Here is a 15,820-nt window from a genome sequence, read left to right on the forward strand (position 1 = left end):
TCCTGGACTCATAATGATACACCAACCGCATTATAACTGACACACAAACTATCCAGGTAACCCCCCCCTTTCAGACTGGTCACTAATAACTACCCCCCCAGCTGTCCTTTATCACCCAGGAGGTTCTATTGCTGTCCTGAAAATCCCTCCCCAAATTCAGCATCCACAAAATGACAACTCACAAGTGTGGGGGGGTTATAATCCTGATGATTATTTTCACAACCTAAAACAACACATGAGGACTTTTTGTTTTGTTCCCCCACCCCCCCCCCCCCCCCCCCACACACCCCCACGCATACAGAAATGGCTTCATGCACTGTAAACTGTACATCAGGCTCAGCAGAGGTGAAGGGTCCATTTTTCAGCGCCAAGGTTGAGTATATCCACAGGGGAGAAACATGAAGGCATCCGTTATGGCGGTGGGTGGGGCTAGGAAGGGTGGGGCACAGGAGCTACCTGAACAGTGTGCAGTGTGAGGCTAGGTGTGGGCGGGGCTTTGGGGGAGGAGCTAACGAACATGCCTCTCCCGCCAGGACCCCCGCCATCAGCTACTTCTATAAATGTGCAAAGCTCAGGACAGGTGTTAAAAAATAGTTGTTGTTGTTGTTGGGGTGCCAGGTGATGTGCTGAAAACAAAAGGGGGAGGAAAATGAGAGGATAAATTAAAGGGGTAAATTATATAAACACAAATCATAATCATGTTAGCCAGCGGGAAAGCAAATCTGATTCACTAAAAGTGTGCCACCTTGCCTGTCGGATGCCAGCTGCCCTCCCCTCATGCCCCCTCCAGCCTTATGTGCTACGCTGTGATATACCAAGCACCTCCAGTCAAAGAGAAATCTGGGGGGGGGGGGCAAAAAGCCAAGCGGGGCTTGGTGAGGGAGGGGAGGGTCAGGACAGGTACTAGAGAGAACTTCAAACCCTCTGAGTCTCAAAATAAAGACAGATTTAAACAAAACCAGAAGATATGTGAATAATTCAAGAGATAAAAACCAATTGCATAATAATAATAATGATAATAATAATAATAATAATAATAATGACTGGTGGTGATGAAAGCATATTGTAATGAGGAGAAATGGACCTGGACTAAGAAGGCCAAGATATGAGGGTCATGGGATGATCAGCTGTCTCGTGTCTCATGCTTTCGGGCCCCTGCAGTTCCCACTGCGGCCCAATGGTGGCGCTGTAGGCTGTGCAGTTTTCAGTTTTTCTGCGACCCTGTGCTGGATAAGTGGCTGGGTGGTCAGTGTTATAGTGTTCCGCCTTCTGTACCGACAGGCAATCTGCAGGATCTCATTACGAAAGATGTAAGCGCACTGGGTCTGAGATTGGAGCGCCCAGCATGGCATCATCAGATCCGCTCATTCCCATAATGCACTGTGGCTCCATCACTGTGGGCTCACGCTTAGGATCCCCGGGGTTCGGGACAGTGGATCATTAGCCTTAAAAAGAGATCGCAGGCGTGGAATGGGGCTGGGAATGACAGGAACACCAGGCTGAGCCGGTCTCTGCTGATCTTCTTGCATGATGCCTGTATGGAGGGTCCTCCATGTCACATACATGGAAAAACGAGGGTCCTTCTCTGTTTTTTTGTCTATCAATGGTCATATAAAGTTGTTTGACCAATACGATCATTCCCTGGAAATAATCATGTAAAGATGTGACCCTGTCCGCCCAGGTAAGGGTTTGGAGGTGCCATGACAGTCCATTGACCACCGGTGTAGAATTACTGGCCCACCATGTGCCACGTACATTCTGTTTCGGACCCTCTTAGGGCTACGCAGCAGTTGTGGTGAGTGGTGACGACACTACAGGATGGTGCCACAGAGAAAACCAGCCCAACTAAGCAGCATATGTGAATTGCCAGAGGTGGAAAGTTCAGGTCCAGAAAGTACAAATCCAGTCCAGTGTTTTGTTTCGACCAACCAGTTCAGTAATGAATGTTACTCATTATACTCAACGGGTCGGTTGAAGCGAAACTTTGGTCTGGATTTGTACTATCTGCACCTGGACTTTGCATCTGTGTAAATGGCGGATGAAAGACATGACCACAGAGACAGGGTTAGTGGGGGCGGGACAGGGGGGAGCGTGTGTGTGCGCGTGCGTGTGTGTGAGCTCCTGGCTGCAGTGTGGTGCAGTGCGCTGCAGTGTACTGCCCACGGCACTGCTCCCGGCTCAGAATCGGGTGCTCTCATGTTTCAGCATGCGGATCTTGGGGAGCGCCTCCGCCCCCCGGTACCCATACCCCTGGTGCTGCTCCGCCAGTCATCGGCCGCTGCTGCTGCTGCTGGTGGAGCTGCTGCCCGAGCTGGAGGCACTGGAGCCGCGGTCCTCGAAGACAGAGATCTCGATCTGGGCGCGTAGAGGTCAAGGGTCAAACGCACTGGCAGAAGTGGGTAGTTCTGTAAGAGTAAAAATCCAGTTTGGTTGAGTCTGGATTTATTCTCTCTGGACCTGAACTACCCACCTCAGCATACCAGCTGACCAGTCTGGTTCAGCCTGTCCCATACCCTGCACCCCCCCTCCTCCACAACACAGATATCGCCATCTCCACTGGCACCCCCCACACCTCCACAGACCCAAAAACGGCACTGGAATAATTCAAATACCGTCTTCTCGGTATATCTTCGTGTTTTTTAGGTATACAGGCTCTTCTCGACTGAGGTAAGTAATCCTTTCCAAAAACCTTTACCTATGAGACACCTAAAAACATATCAGCCAACATACACTAGTAATACGTACTAAAAAACATATATAACATTTTTTATGATTAAACTGCAAATTTACTTAGCAGTGTATGGTACCTTTTTGCGTTGGCGCTTCTGCAAATCTCCGATATTTTTTGCGCAAGTCCAGATCCACGTGAATTGGTTTTTATGTAAGTTGAATGCTACCTGTACCTTTGTGTCCATATGGATTTTGGTTACAAATATTTGCAGGTCAGACCTGAGAAATTCAGAACGAAAGGTACAAATGTGGCTAGATTAGGCTTCGGGGTTAGTGTATGACAACGACCTGTCAGGCAGGAACACCAGAGGTCCAGCCTAACTTTACGCTTCATTAAATCTGCCCTTCGGAAAGTAAACTGCACTGATATTATCAAAAACTTGGCAGCATTTCAATCAGAAACACAAATACACCCATGCAGACTGCTTGCACTATAGCTTTTCAGCACAGTGGTGTTTGTTTTTAATATGGAGCGGAGATTGATGAAATAGTGGCGTATGACTTAGTATTTTATTTTTTCTCGCTTGTGTCATCGTCTGTGTCTGGACCAAGTCGGGTGAAACACAATAACCTGTGAGAAAATGCGATTTTGGTCCTCGCCATTTGCTGAAAGTGCAGCTAGACGCTTTGCCTTCGATACCAGCTGGGTGGGTTTAACAGGCCATTAAAGGCAGTAAATATCGGAAAGGGAGAGAATTCCCCAAGCCAGCGTTCCGGTTCTCCTTCTCCTATTTGGAGAACCCAGCTGAGGAACCATCCCGGACGATTCTGGAAAAGGATACAACTCGCATGCCTCTCTCAATGGGGTCTGTGATGAGCAGACCTCGCGGGGCGTAGATCTTCTCGTTCTGGTCCTGTATGTATTTGGAGATCTTCTTCAGCACCTGGGGGCAGTGGGGGGGGGGGGGGCAGGTTGCAGAGATGGTTAGATGGACAGAAAGCAGAATACAGACCCCCCCCCCCCCCCCCCCCCGACCAGCTGCCATCCTTTAGCCGGGCACCGTGGCTGGGGAGGAGCCTGTCCTGCAAACGCAGCACAAAAGAGGGTCTTTCGCCTTTTCATGAACTAAAATCTGCCTTCTCTCAGTCTCTAGCATAATTTCAAGTGAGAGCACGAGTGTCGCCGCGCGACAGGAGCATGTGCCGCTTTCGCCTCCGCGCTGTGCAGTGCAAGGCGACCTTTGACCTAACGGTAATGACAAACAGCCCCTTCGTATCCCTGTGGAGTGTCGTGTGATCCAGGGCTTCAGATCCGCTTCATTAGCTTCTGGCAGTGGTGTGCATATAGGCCATGGCTAATTAGAGGAGCGCTAACGATCTGGGAAACCATGTTTTTGTTGTTTCTGTAAGGAGACCTCAGATCTGCTCAGCACAGGAGCAGTGAGGAGGTGAGGGTCTGCACAATGCAACCACAGGCTGTGACATTCTAAATAAACGCCCCAGGGCTGGAATTAGCTTCATCTGGGACTTCATGCCGTCGGCTGTCAGGATCAACAACCGTGATGTGACCGTGATGCGATCGTGACCGTGATGCGATCGTGACCGTGATGCGATCGTGACCGTGATGCGATCGTGACCGTGATGTGACCGTGACATCACCTCGAGCAAAGGGTGGGAAGTAAGGCTAGGCGGTTGGTGCCATCGTGAAGGAACATGTCGCTGAGCAGGAGGGGGGAATCCCAGGAGGGAATCTGCTGTTAGACCACAGGGATGCAGCTAGCGGACACATAAGCAGAAATCCCAGAATATGCAGCTGCTTAAAGACAGTAAACAGTGAACTTGGCGTGTGGGTCATGGCGGGGATGAATAACAGAGAGGAAAGATGGATGGGTGTGTGTGGGGGCAGCTGGACCCCACAAGCTGGGGTGGGGCCACGTCTCATGGGGTCGTAAAAGGCTCGTCTTTAATATATGGGAATTTGACACATGTGCAGAGATTATTCCTCAAATCTTTTCAAATTCCTAGAAATTCCTAAAATTCTGGTGGTTGGTAAGCTACATACCAGGTCGTTTTTGGGTCTGCTGCTGGTCATGGTGTGAACATTTCCATGTTCAAAATTCCAGGAAATTAAAGGAACATCAACTAGTGGATATATGATCCAGTAGGACTTTTATGTTACTTAATACTGTGGTAAATACCTCAAGCCATAAATGATCAGGACCCTCACGCTACTAGAAGCCAAAGCCAGACCAACAACAAAAAAGAGGCAGAGCCTGTTTCAGCGGCTCGACTGTCCTACATCTCAGGAGATCCACCTTCTGCTGCTTGGACCTGCTCAGCACGTAGCTTCCGGCTTGCTGAGCCTTAGCATGATATATCCACTTACAGATATACCCCAGTGCCTAATGGGATTGCTTTTTACAGCGAAGCGTGTTTCTCAGCAGGTGAACTTGACCGTAGTCATGTTCTCGTACACCCCTTCTTGTCATCTTCCATTGCTGAAGACCAGTTCCAATACTCGACAACAGAAGTACAGAGGAGGGTAAAAGTCCCCAGATGCTGGTCTTGGTATTAACGAACACTCGAGGGCTCTCGAGACAGAGTGCAGTGCGTTGGGGGTGCTGCTCACATTCTCTGAGATTGTTTGGGGGTAATAAGCCTCAAACCGTAACATCAGCACTTTATATTCGGTCTATTTTTCCAGCTGGATCCAGTTGGATATTATACTTAATATCAAATATTTATTACTTTAGAACTGAATAAAATATTTATTAATCCAAGCATCTCCAAAAAGCGGTATGTATTATTAAACACATTCCATAATAACAGGACAGAGGCTGCTTTGCAGAAGTACTGCAAGCTGGGTCAGCATACAGTGGTGGGTACTGTTCATTATGTGTGTCATCCCTCAGAATCCAGGCCAGGGACACACTGCTTCCCTGACCTGGTGTTTTACTCATTTTCTGATTGGTTCTCTGAGCTGTCATTCATTGCTCAACCAACTGACTCCTTGATCAAGACATTCTTTGGTTCCCTGATTGGTGCCCTGATCTGAGGATTTCTTGATTCCCCACATGATTGCCTGATCTGGGGATCCCTTGGTTCCCTGAATGGCTCTCTAATTTAGGGATTCCATAATTGGCAGACTGGCTCACTGATTTAGCGATTTCTTGGTCGCCAGACAGGGTCTCTGATCTCAGAATTCATTGGTGCCTTAATTGGCACCCTGTGGATTCCTTAGTTTCCTGATCGGCTCCCTGTGGATTCTTCAGTTTCCTGATTGGCTCCCTGTGGATTCCTTGGCTTCCTGATTGGCTTCCTGGGGATTCAGATGTTGAAATTCAAGCAAGCTAATCCTCCTGCTTATTCCAATGGGGCCTGCTGTGGTACCATGGGCTGGAGAGGAGCTCACGGGCCGCGTTAGCATTAGCATTAGCATTAGGTCACGCTGCTCACCTTCTCGTAGCGCGTCTCCATGCACAGGAAGATGATGTATGCCGTGGCGCAGGCCAGACAGCCCTCCAGGTATGACTGGCCGCCGATCTTCTCGGCCTCCGCGTAGTAATCGTTGAGCGTCTTCACCGTGTTCTCGAAGAGGGCCCGCTCGATCTGCATGCATGCGCAAGGACGACACGAGCACAATGTCCAGCTTCAGTAGGTCAGCCTATGTTTCTAGAACTTTCCTGGTATCCTGGTACATCAGTGGTTCTCCTCCGGCTACCACAACTCCAGTCTTTTCATCATTTCCTGTCTTTTTTAGTCCCCGAGACATAAAACGTGATTCTGAACAGATTCCGGACCCCCCCCCCCCCCCGTCATCTCTGCCGGGATCTTAATTTATGCTAAAGCTGCCTGACGTCTGTTTTTCCTTCCGTTTCTACCCCTCTCTTTCTCGCTTTTTGGCACTGCTATTGTCAGTTTTTTTTAATTAACAGGGGCGACTTTGCTTGCCAAACCCGTCCTAAAAATATCCTTTTTTTCCCGCGACCCCCCCCCCCCCCCCCCCCCGGCTGTGCATCCACGGCACCCCTCGGTGGTTTATTAACACTTCGGCAGAGTTAATTAATGTGAACGACACTTTCGAATCGACTTTTTTCCCCTTTTCAGCTGAGTTGGCGTGTTGGGCGGGGAGGCTAGCTGCTTGTGGTGCTCATGGACTTGGAAAACGCGGGTTTTAACACACCCCCACCCTTGGGGCTGCTTCCTAATGAGACTAATAAACTGTCGGGGCTGTAATGGGGAGCACAGCCACCCCAACGAGCCCTAAACGCCGTGGAAACCCGATACCCCCACAGGCGTCTTCCTGCGAGGCTCTTAAATGGGTTACAGCTCAGCTGTAAATTTGTTAACCAAAAACCCAAACCTCCCCCAGGATGGATATTTGTGCTCAGGCCTTTCCAGGCACTTTTAAACCAATTTCCATCTGTTATATTCTGGTATATTTATATTTCTTAGCACCTTATAATAAATGTGTCTGTCTGTTGAGTTGATGCTCAACAGGATTATCTGTCTGCGTCTCTCTGTCTGTTGCTCTGTCTGTCTGTCTGTGGCTCTGAGGGTCTGACTGTGTCTGTCTGTCTATCTTTCTGTCTGTCACTCTGTCTGTCTGTCTGTGGCTCTGAGGGTCTGTCTGTGTCTGTCTGTCTCTCTGTCTGTCTGTGCCTGTGTATCTGTCGAGCTGACTACATCTCCGTCCGTCTGTGTCTCTGTCTGTGTATATGTCTGTCTGTCGGACAGTCTGCATTTCTCCGTCTGTCCTGCCCCCTATCTGAGAGAAAGCGAACCTGGATTGCTATGTTGCACCTCCTCAGAAGATGGTGCCGTAGGCTGCTGTCTATGTTGTCTAATGAGTTGACCGGTGATGTTCGTGGGCGGGAATGTTGGGATTGTGGGCGGGGTTGGGGGGCAGGGGGATGCTCACCCGGCTGTCCAACTCTGCGGGAAACTTGGTCTGGAACTTGCAGACGGTCCCCTCAGAGTAGTCCCTCTGAATGAAGACCTTGGTGGCCAGAGATGCACTGTGGTGCAGCTCCTGAAGGTTGTGGAACTTGGAGAGACAGAGAAAGAATGGTCAGCATTCTTAAAAATGGACAAAAATTTCACAGGGTTTATCTTATTATTATTGCGTCTGTACGTTCAGTTGTTTTATTACAAATGACCTTTATAACATTGTGTTTTACTGAGGGCATTCAGGTTAAACTGGACCCCGTCTGGGGGCTGGCACTAAAAACTCCTTAACGACGTCCTTAACCACAGTGCCACCTACTGCTCCACCTCATAATGAACTCAAAGTGCTCATGACAGCTTCCAATGGACAAAAACAGGTGGAAAACTGAGGGAGTGCATTCCTGGCTTTATTAGACAGGGAATATGGACCAAACTCAGCGATTTGCAGCCGTATAGTCTGCCAGAGCTGTAAGCTGCCACACGCAGGCTCGCATTTCAATCCGTCTGCACGTGTGCGTGTGCCTAATCTGAGGCATATCCAATGCCTGGAACCTGCGTCCATGACATCTGGATGTTATAATTAATATATAATAATATAATTAGTGCTAATTAGGGACTCGTTTGAAAACGCAAAACTGCCCCTTTTAGTAATATTCGAATAAGAAACGGACATGACAGATGCCTCAGTCTCCGAAAGACCTTCTCTGAAGTTCAGGAACACAGAGGAAGGTCTGCAAATACATTACTGATCAGAGCTTTATCATAATTAAGGTGTAAGCTGTACATCACCTGTAAGTCCCCTATATGTCCACTGTAATTCCTCTGTATGTCCACTGTAGGTCCCCTATATGTCCACTGTAAGTCCCCTATATGTCCACTGTAAGTCCCCTGTATGTCCACTGTAAGTCCCCTATATGTCCACTGTAAGTCCCCTGTATGTCCACTGTAAGTCCCCTATATGTCCACTGTAAGTCCCCTGTATGTCCACTGTAAGTCCCCTATATGTCCACTGTAAGTCCCCTGTATGTCCACTGTAAGTTCCCTGTATGTTTACTGAATGTCCTCCCTGCGTCTTCAGGCTCTGATGTGCACAGGGGGTCTTTCATTCCCAACGGATTTCCGTGAGCCGCCGTCAACCAAATGACCCGCGAGCCCAAAGAGGAATGCAGGAAAAGGGCCTGCTGATGCCACAATACTTTTACACAGTGTTTCCCAATCCAGTACTCAGGACCCACAGACAGTCCACATTTTTACCAGGAGCTGGGAGGGAGCTGGGAGGGAGCAAACACATGGACCGGCTGTGGGTCCTGAGTACTGGATTGAGAAACACTCTTAGGAGACCATAAACGCCTTGCAGCTCTCACACTGACCTTTTACGCACCATCTGTCTGTGGGGGTCTATGGCCACTGAGTCGAGGGACACCCCACAGACATGAGGCCACCAACAGGCCTCCAAAACAAACATGTCTAAATTCAGCATCAATGCAGGGTGCTATTTTTAAAAAAACTATTAGTTCCACTACATTTGACCCGGGAAAATTATACTGGGTGTTTTACTGAAAGGATCTGTCCCTTTTTGCATGACCTTTTTTCAAAGAGCTGACCATCTTCTATATAAATGGCCACATTAATTGTGATTAATCATGTGTTCTAGAAAGGTCATGTGACCCCATGCACTCAGTCACCTGACCAGATTTATAAACATCAAAGGAAACATTTTCCAGCTGCATTCCTTACCTCTCTGCTGGATTCGATTTCATCTGGCAGATCTGGACCCGAGAACTGGGTTTTGCCAGGTAGAGTGGGGTTGAGCTCATGTGCATCTGCTCATTAGTAAAACCCACCCCGGCCTCGTGCTCTTCCAGCTGCGCCCACTGGGCCTCGCTGTGCCATTCTCACTTTCCCCGTGAGACTCGTGTTTCACACGCTCCATAGACTTTTGCGGCTCTTTGGTGAAAGAGTGGATTTCTAAAACTAACTAAAGGTCCTCTTTCATCACCGTTTTAGTGGAAATGACCGATGCAGCCGGCAGCTGCCAACGTTCTCGGGAACATGGATTTTTTGGAGTCCCCGATGCGTTCGCAGTTCAGTTAGCAGGCGTGCGCGAGTGTGAGCGGTCACGTTGGATCATGTGCGAGACCGGGAGTGTGTGTTAGCTCACGCTTTTCTTCAATTTCCCCATTTATACCGCTAGAGTGATTCGGAGCCCCTCATTAAAGGTGGCCTTTATAGGGGGACTCGAACTAGCAACCTTCAGGATGAATCTGCATCTTTAAACGTCACCTCTGTTTTCCAGTGTATTCAGCTTGAACTCCGCCCTGCCGAAAAATGACCTCTCTAGCTCCTCCTTGGGGAGGGCCGGTGCTGTGGATAGACCTGCTGAGCAGAGTCCAGATGGCTGGGGTCATTTCGACTCCAGAGCCCCCCTGATGTTTAAACAGTTACTATCATCATCCTTAAAAAAACTACCTCCAGCAGGCCCAAAAAAATCCCCCCCCCCCCGAATTACTATCCCTGAAAATGATCAGACTTCCACTCACATTTCGGCCGAAAACTGTCACCTGACATCTTTCTATCTGCCGACTGGCTGCTTCTCAGCCACTTATGCAGAGTCGTTTGTTGTACTGTAGTGAAAAACTGACATGGTGTCTGACACCAAGTGCGGTGAAGTCGCACTATGTCAGATGCGATCAATGCGCAAAACGTTTTGCCATGTGCCGTATCTAAAGAAGCAAATAAAATCACCCCAGCTGACGATGTAAACTTGGTAGGTCTTCTCATTTATGCAAAGCTTTACTGATCGGTATTTCTCTTGTAGAAATGACCTTCTGACAAAAGTGGGGTGCTGTTTTTGAAGACAGTTAAGCTTCATTTCCATTACAGCCCTGTTTTGCTTTGTTCCTGATGCTTTGCTATCACAATGGCTGTAATTGTATTCTTTTATTAGTAAGGACGATTACGTGGGCAGGGGACACTGTCTTCCCCACAGAGACGTGTTCAGTGACTTTTTGTACTTTAAACAGAGGTGAGGGCACAAATTTAACGATGCGCACCAGCTTCTGAACATTAATCCTGCACTTTAACACCAGTGCGGACTGTTTGGGGTCCACGACAGCAGCATAAAGCATGACGTCACAATATGTCTCTCGGCTCAAATCCTAAGGTTTTCGCCTGATGAGCTGCTGCATTTCACACCATTAATGATGTGGAGTTTTGATTCAAGGTGTGGAAAATGGCCGCATGTCTAATAATTAGTCACCCACAGGTTATCACAGTTTAACTAATCAACTGTAGGTTATCAGTCAGTCACAGATGGCTGGAGTTTAATCAGTCTGCAGTAAATGATAATAGATTAACCAATGAGACATTAATTATCCGTTAAATTAGTCATTCATAGATAACCCCAGTTTCATTCAGGTACATTGTCGCCACTTAACTGGTCAGCTCTATATATCGTCACAGTGTAACCAGCTCTCATGGGTTCAGGGGCCCGAAACTGCTGCTTTTCTGGGATCCATTGGACAAAATTGATGCACTTCCTTGCAATTCTGGCAAAATTTGATGTGTGGGACTTTTCGGTGTAATTTGAGAATCATAGTATACGATAAACCCCGTTAAAAATGGTGATAATCCCAAAGTCAAAGCTGACAAACAGGTTTCAGAGTTTAAACAAAGTATCTGCGAAACACGCCCAGTGCAAGCTGCCCCCCAGTCCCCAGCCACATCAGTCTCACCTCTAAAATGCCCCAGTATCACCTCTGAAATGCCCCAGCCTCTTCCCTGAAATGCCCCAGCCTCTTCCCTGAAATGCCCCAGCCTCTTCCCTGAAATGCCCCACCCCAATCTCACCTCTGAAATGTCCCAGCCTCTTCCCTGAAATGTCCCGGTCTCACCTCTAAAATGCCCCAGTCTCACCTCTGAAATGCCCCAGCCTCTTCCCTGAAATGTCCCAGTCTCACCTCTAAAATGCCCCAGTCTCTTCCCTGAAATGCCCCAGCCTCTTCCCTGAAATGCCCCACCCCAATCTCACCTCTAAAATGCCCCAGCCTCTTCCCTGAAATGCCCCAGCCTCTTCCCTGAAATGCCCCAGCCTCTTCCCTGAAATGCCCCAGCCTCTTCCCTGAAATGCCCCAGCCTCTTCCCTGAAATGCCCCGGTCTCACCTCTAAAATGCCCCGGTCTCACCTCTGAAATGCCCCAGCCTTTTCCCTGAAATGTCCCGGTCTCACCTCTAAAATGCCCCAGCCTCTTCCCTGAAATGCCCCACCCCAATCTCACCTCTGAAATGCCCCAGCCTCTTCCCTGAAATGCCCCACCCCAATCTCACCTCTGAAATGCCCCAGCCTCTTCCCTGAAATGTCCCGGTCTCACCTCTAAAATGCCCCAGCCTCTTCCCTGAAATGCCCCAGTCTCACCTCTGAAATGCCCCAGCCTCTTCCCTGAAATGCCCCAGCCTCTTCCCTGAAATGCCCCAGCCTCTTCCCTGAAATGCCCCACCCCAATCTCACCTCTGAAATGCCCCAGCCTCTTCCCTGAAATGTCCCAGCCTCACCCGTGAAATGCCTCCGTCTTTCCCCTAAAATGCACCCGTCTCTGGAGACCGTCACAACAAGCCTGTGAGACTTGGCATGTAACCAAGCTCCCCGGTGGGCATCGCGCCCTTCACAAGCTGTTCTACACGACGGCGTCGATCATTCGATACCCCCCCCAGGGAAATGCCGCCACCACCGTCAAAGCGCCCTGCGTCCTCGAATTTCAGTGCTCCGTCCCAAGGACGCTGGTGCCGTCTGAGCCCAGTGCCCGCTAATTTCCCAGTGACCCCCAAGGACGTGTTCTCTTGCTGTGGAGAGTCCAGGCCTCGGAGCAGGGCTGCTGAAGCGACTGATAGCTGCTTCTTTGGGGACAGCGTGTGAAATAACACTCGGGAGTGTTGACATCAAGCACATGATTAATAATCGATAGTGTTTGGATCCAGAATTCTTGGCACTCTGCGGGGGAGGGAAACCCCACATGGCTGGGTCTCCCAGCATCCCCTGCTTCATTCTGAGCTTGTTGTCAGAGCCTGTGGTGCTGGAATCTTCGGGAATGTATACAGCGCGTCTCAATCGCCCGGCTGTACCTGTTACAGCTGAATATAGGGGTTACCTAATCTGACGGCCAATTGGTCGACACTGAAAAGGGGCACCAGGGGAAGCTGAGTGGCCTGATCATGATACGTAAGCGACCTGGGTGTCTGTCTCCCTCTTCAGGGACACTCTCTCACCGCTACATTACCCAGAAGGTTCAGGCCCCCTGGGGCACAAATAAAAATCAGGGTAAGCTATTCACCACATTAGCATCTTCCCAGGAAATTTCTAGCTATCGAAAAGGTCAGGCGCTAAGTCAAGTTTACCCGGGGTTTGACTTACTCCTTTTTTGAATGAAGGTTGGCATCGTCGCTAAAATATTTGGGGTTCGGCTTAAAATGCACAGGGCTTATCCCCGAGTGACCGGACCTAACGACGTCCATGACGTCTTCTGCCAAGTATTCTGCCATACTTTAAGCTAACTTTCATCCCACCGGAGGTCAGGTGTAAGAACTCTGAAGGGGTTGCGAACTAGCCTCCACTTGGTGGAAAGCAGGGTCGATACCCCGGCCGTCTCAGTACAGGAAGTCAAAGTTCGGATCCTGCCCCAGCCTGCCCTCAGCGTCACAGCCGCAAAGTCACCTGATCATTGATGACATTTACACTGGAACTGAAGCTACATCACCGCTATCAGAAGATCAATAAATCAATCAGACTGCCATACACCTAAGCTATATGGTTCCTTCGTTTGACCATAACAGTGACACGAGTGCGGATTGAAAGGACAAGCATAAGGAGACCTGGGTCTGTGGTGAGGAGCGCGTGCTTGCAGACGCCCTCTCCCGCCTGCTATTTTTATAGCTATGCGGGGGACACGGTCCTACCAACGCTGAGCAAGCAGCGGGTCGGAACCACACGCGGTTGCTTTGGAGACGGAGCTTGATGCTCGGCGGATCTTCCGGTGGACGTGGACTATGCCGTCATTCACAGCGATTCGGGACCGTGATCTCTGCAGCTGAATGATGCCCAACACGGAGTTCTGTGCGTTTGTACCTGACATGCCGAAGTGAGCAAAAGGTCCCCTCTAGAATGACAAGCCCCCCCCCCCCCCCCCAGATCACTCACCTAATGACAAGAACAATAAGTCCTCTGTGCGGGAAGATTTATAAAGTTTAGGATTCACATCTGTCTAAATTACTCCAAAAGACAAAATAAACATGTCTCACCTAGTAAAATCCTTGTGCATAGCCTTCAATTGTACTTCTGTAGTGGTTTCTATAATACCTTTAACTTAGTGAAAGACCGGGGATATTTCGAATTTTTTAATGCGGTAAGTAAGAGTAAATTATTTAAATATAGGCCTAACACAGCTCTACATTTTAACAAAATGAGGCAGTCGTAAGTGAAGCATAACACGAGCTTGGAAAAAACTCGGAAGGTGGCGATCTGACTTAAAATTAAATTTTAAAAATCATGCGCCGAACTGCTAAAACAGCAGAGAGAACAGAAACGCGGGCATCCAGCGTTGCCCGTCCATCGATTTCCATTAAAGCGCTTCGGTTAAGTGAAACCTCCAGAGCTTTCAGGCAAAGCCAAAGCACCATTCAAAGTGGAGATTTATTAAATTCAGACAGACAGCAATCCATTACCTTCAATAAATCATAAGAATATTAACACAAGACATTGCCGTTCACTCTCTAGCGCTATTCACACACTGCATAAAAATAAGTTATGGAATTAATTTATTTACTGATTCTTTTGTACAAATGCACAGGCCACTCTATCCCAGCTGCGGACTAACAGTATGTATGCAAAAATGAAACGCTTGCATATGTATGAAGCAACTGTCCACGGTGCTGACGGGGCGCACCCGTCGCCCCCGGACCCAGTTCCAAAACCTGCACGCCGATAAACCCGCTAGATCCGGCAGAAAAAGGTGTGACACCTCCAGCCAGCCAGCCACCCACGGAGATTAACACTCCCGGAGCGGAGCCGTATCCGGCTCAGCATCCCAACAGTGCAAGCGCGCGTCACGCATGGCGCCTTGCATGCAACAGCAGCGCACGGTAAACAGGAAGCATGCAGCAGGCTTATAAGCCCCAAACGCAAAACGCCAGGACAAATACCGCAGTCACAAAGGCTTATGCATACTTACACGGATTTACTTTTCTAAATGCATAATGCCTTGATCGTGTGCAGTTTAAAACGTCAGCGAGGACAGCGATTTGCTTCTTAATTAACTAATTTGCATGACTCTCTCCATCCTTTTCCCGGACTGAATGATATAATTTCGTTTCACGATAGTTTTATATATTTTATGTGGTTCTGAATGTCCAGCGTGCACTTGTAGCGTTTGTAAGAACGACCTTCGTTCCCATTGTCAATCGACAAAAATAGCAGCAGGGATCTCCTCTCTATCCGATTCCTTTAATAAAACCTGTGCCCTTTACCTTCACTTCTTGTGGTTAAAATTTCTATTCATCCGGACTCGAATGATCCGGCGTTATTCTCGACAAAGGAGAAGCGTGCCGGGCAAATCATGTCTATGATCCCTGTGCAGTTCGTTTCCCGAAATAAATAAAGGAGATCGCAGCCGAGGTATATGCCGCTTTCATGAAGCGATCCGCTGATGCTTACCTCTGTCGCCATGTTGCCATCCGACAGTGCGGGATCTGTCCCGGTGCTGAAATCGCCTTTAGTGGGACAGCGCAGCAGAGCCTGGCGAAGGGGTGGGAGGGACGAGCTGCCGAGGGTGGAGGTGGAGGGTGGATGCAGCTGCCGTGGGCTTGGCCATCACGTCCGAGGGATATCACACCGGATCCGCCTGTCTGTGACGATGCATTGATGCTGAGCCCCCTGGCGAGGAATCAGCTTTCTGCCGACTTCCCGAGATACCGGGGGAAGTTAGTAAACTGTGTGCCAGAGGAATCTTAAAATAAGCATTTATCATTACAGTAATGATGATTCAACGTCATTTGTTAGGGACTTGTTGGAAAAACTAATTCGCGTGCGTTTAAATATCCTATTTTCACATGATTAGTATTATTATTATTATTATTTCTACTATAAAGCGTACATTCATGGAGCTCCGCTCGTGCGTTATAAATAGTATTGGATTTTATCAGAGTGGCTAAACAA

At 48.8% G+C, this 15,820-nt stretch overlaps 1 protein-coding gene across 2 annotated transcripts; it reads right to left on the reverse strand.

Moving 5' to 3' along the window:
* Positions 1 to 292: 292 nt before the first annotated feature.
* On the reverse strand, positions 293 to 15,558 carry LOC125715963 (golgin subfamily A member 7B-like). Of its 2 annotated transcripts, XM_048988132.1 has the most exons (6): positions 15,320 to 15,558; positions 7,592 to 7,717; positions 6,127 to 6,279; positions 3,513 to 3,614; positions 2,249 to 2,355; positions 293 to 626 (listed from the first exon to the last, which is right to left on the reverse strand). In XM_048988132.1, exons 1-5 carry the CDS (start codon positions 15,329 to 15,331, stop codon positions 2,269 to 2,271), a joined length of 480 nt encoding a protein of 159 aa, XP_048844089.1. In that variant the 5' UTR covers positions 15,332 to 15,558; the 3' UTR covers positions 293 to 626; positions 2,249 to 2,268. The 2 variants fall into 2 exon arrangements, with proteins under 2 accessions (XP_048844089.1, XP_048844088.1); XM_048988131.1 differs by having other exon boundaries at positions 293 to 2,355; positions 15,320 to 15,555.
* Between the last annotated feature and the right edge of the window lie 262 nt (positions 15,559 to 15,820).

This window comes from Brienomyrus brachyistius, chromosome 20 (genome assembly GCF_023856365.1).
Source record: "Brienomyrus brachyistius isolate T26 chromosome 20, BBRACH_0.4, whole genome shotgun sequence".
Taxonomy (NCBI): domain Eukaryota; kingdom Metazoa; phylum Chordata; class Actinopteri; order Osteoglossiformes; family Mormyridae; genus Brienomyrus; species Brienomyrus brachyistius.

Excerpts from the sequence above, each read along its gene's own strand:
- LOC125715963 (XM_048988132.1), bottom strand. Across the intron at positions 6,280-7,591 it reads CCGCAGAGTTGGACAGCCGG|ATCGAGCGGGCCCTCTTCGA; the intron begins GTGAGCATCCCC and ends GCATGCATGCAG. Across the intron at positions 3,615-6,126 it reads TGGAGACGCGCTACGAGAAG|GTGCTGAAGAAGATCTCCAA; the intron begins GTGAGCAGCGTG and ends CACTGCCCCCAG.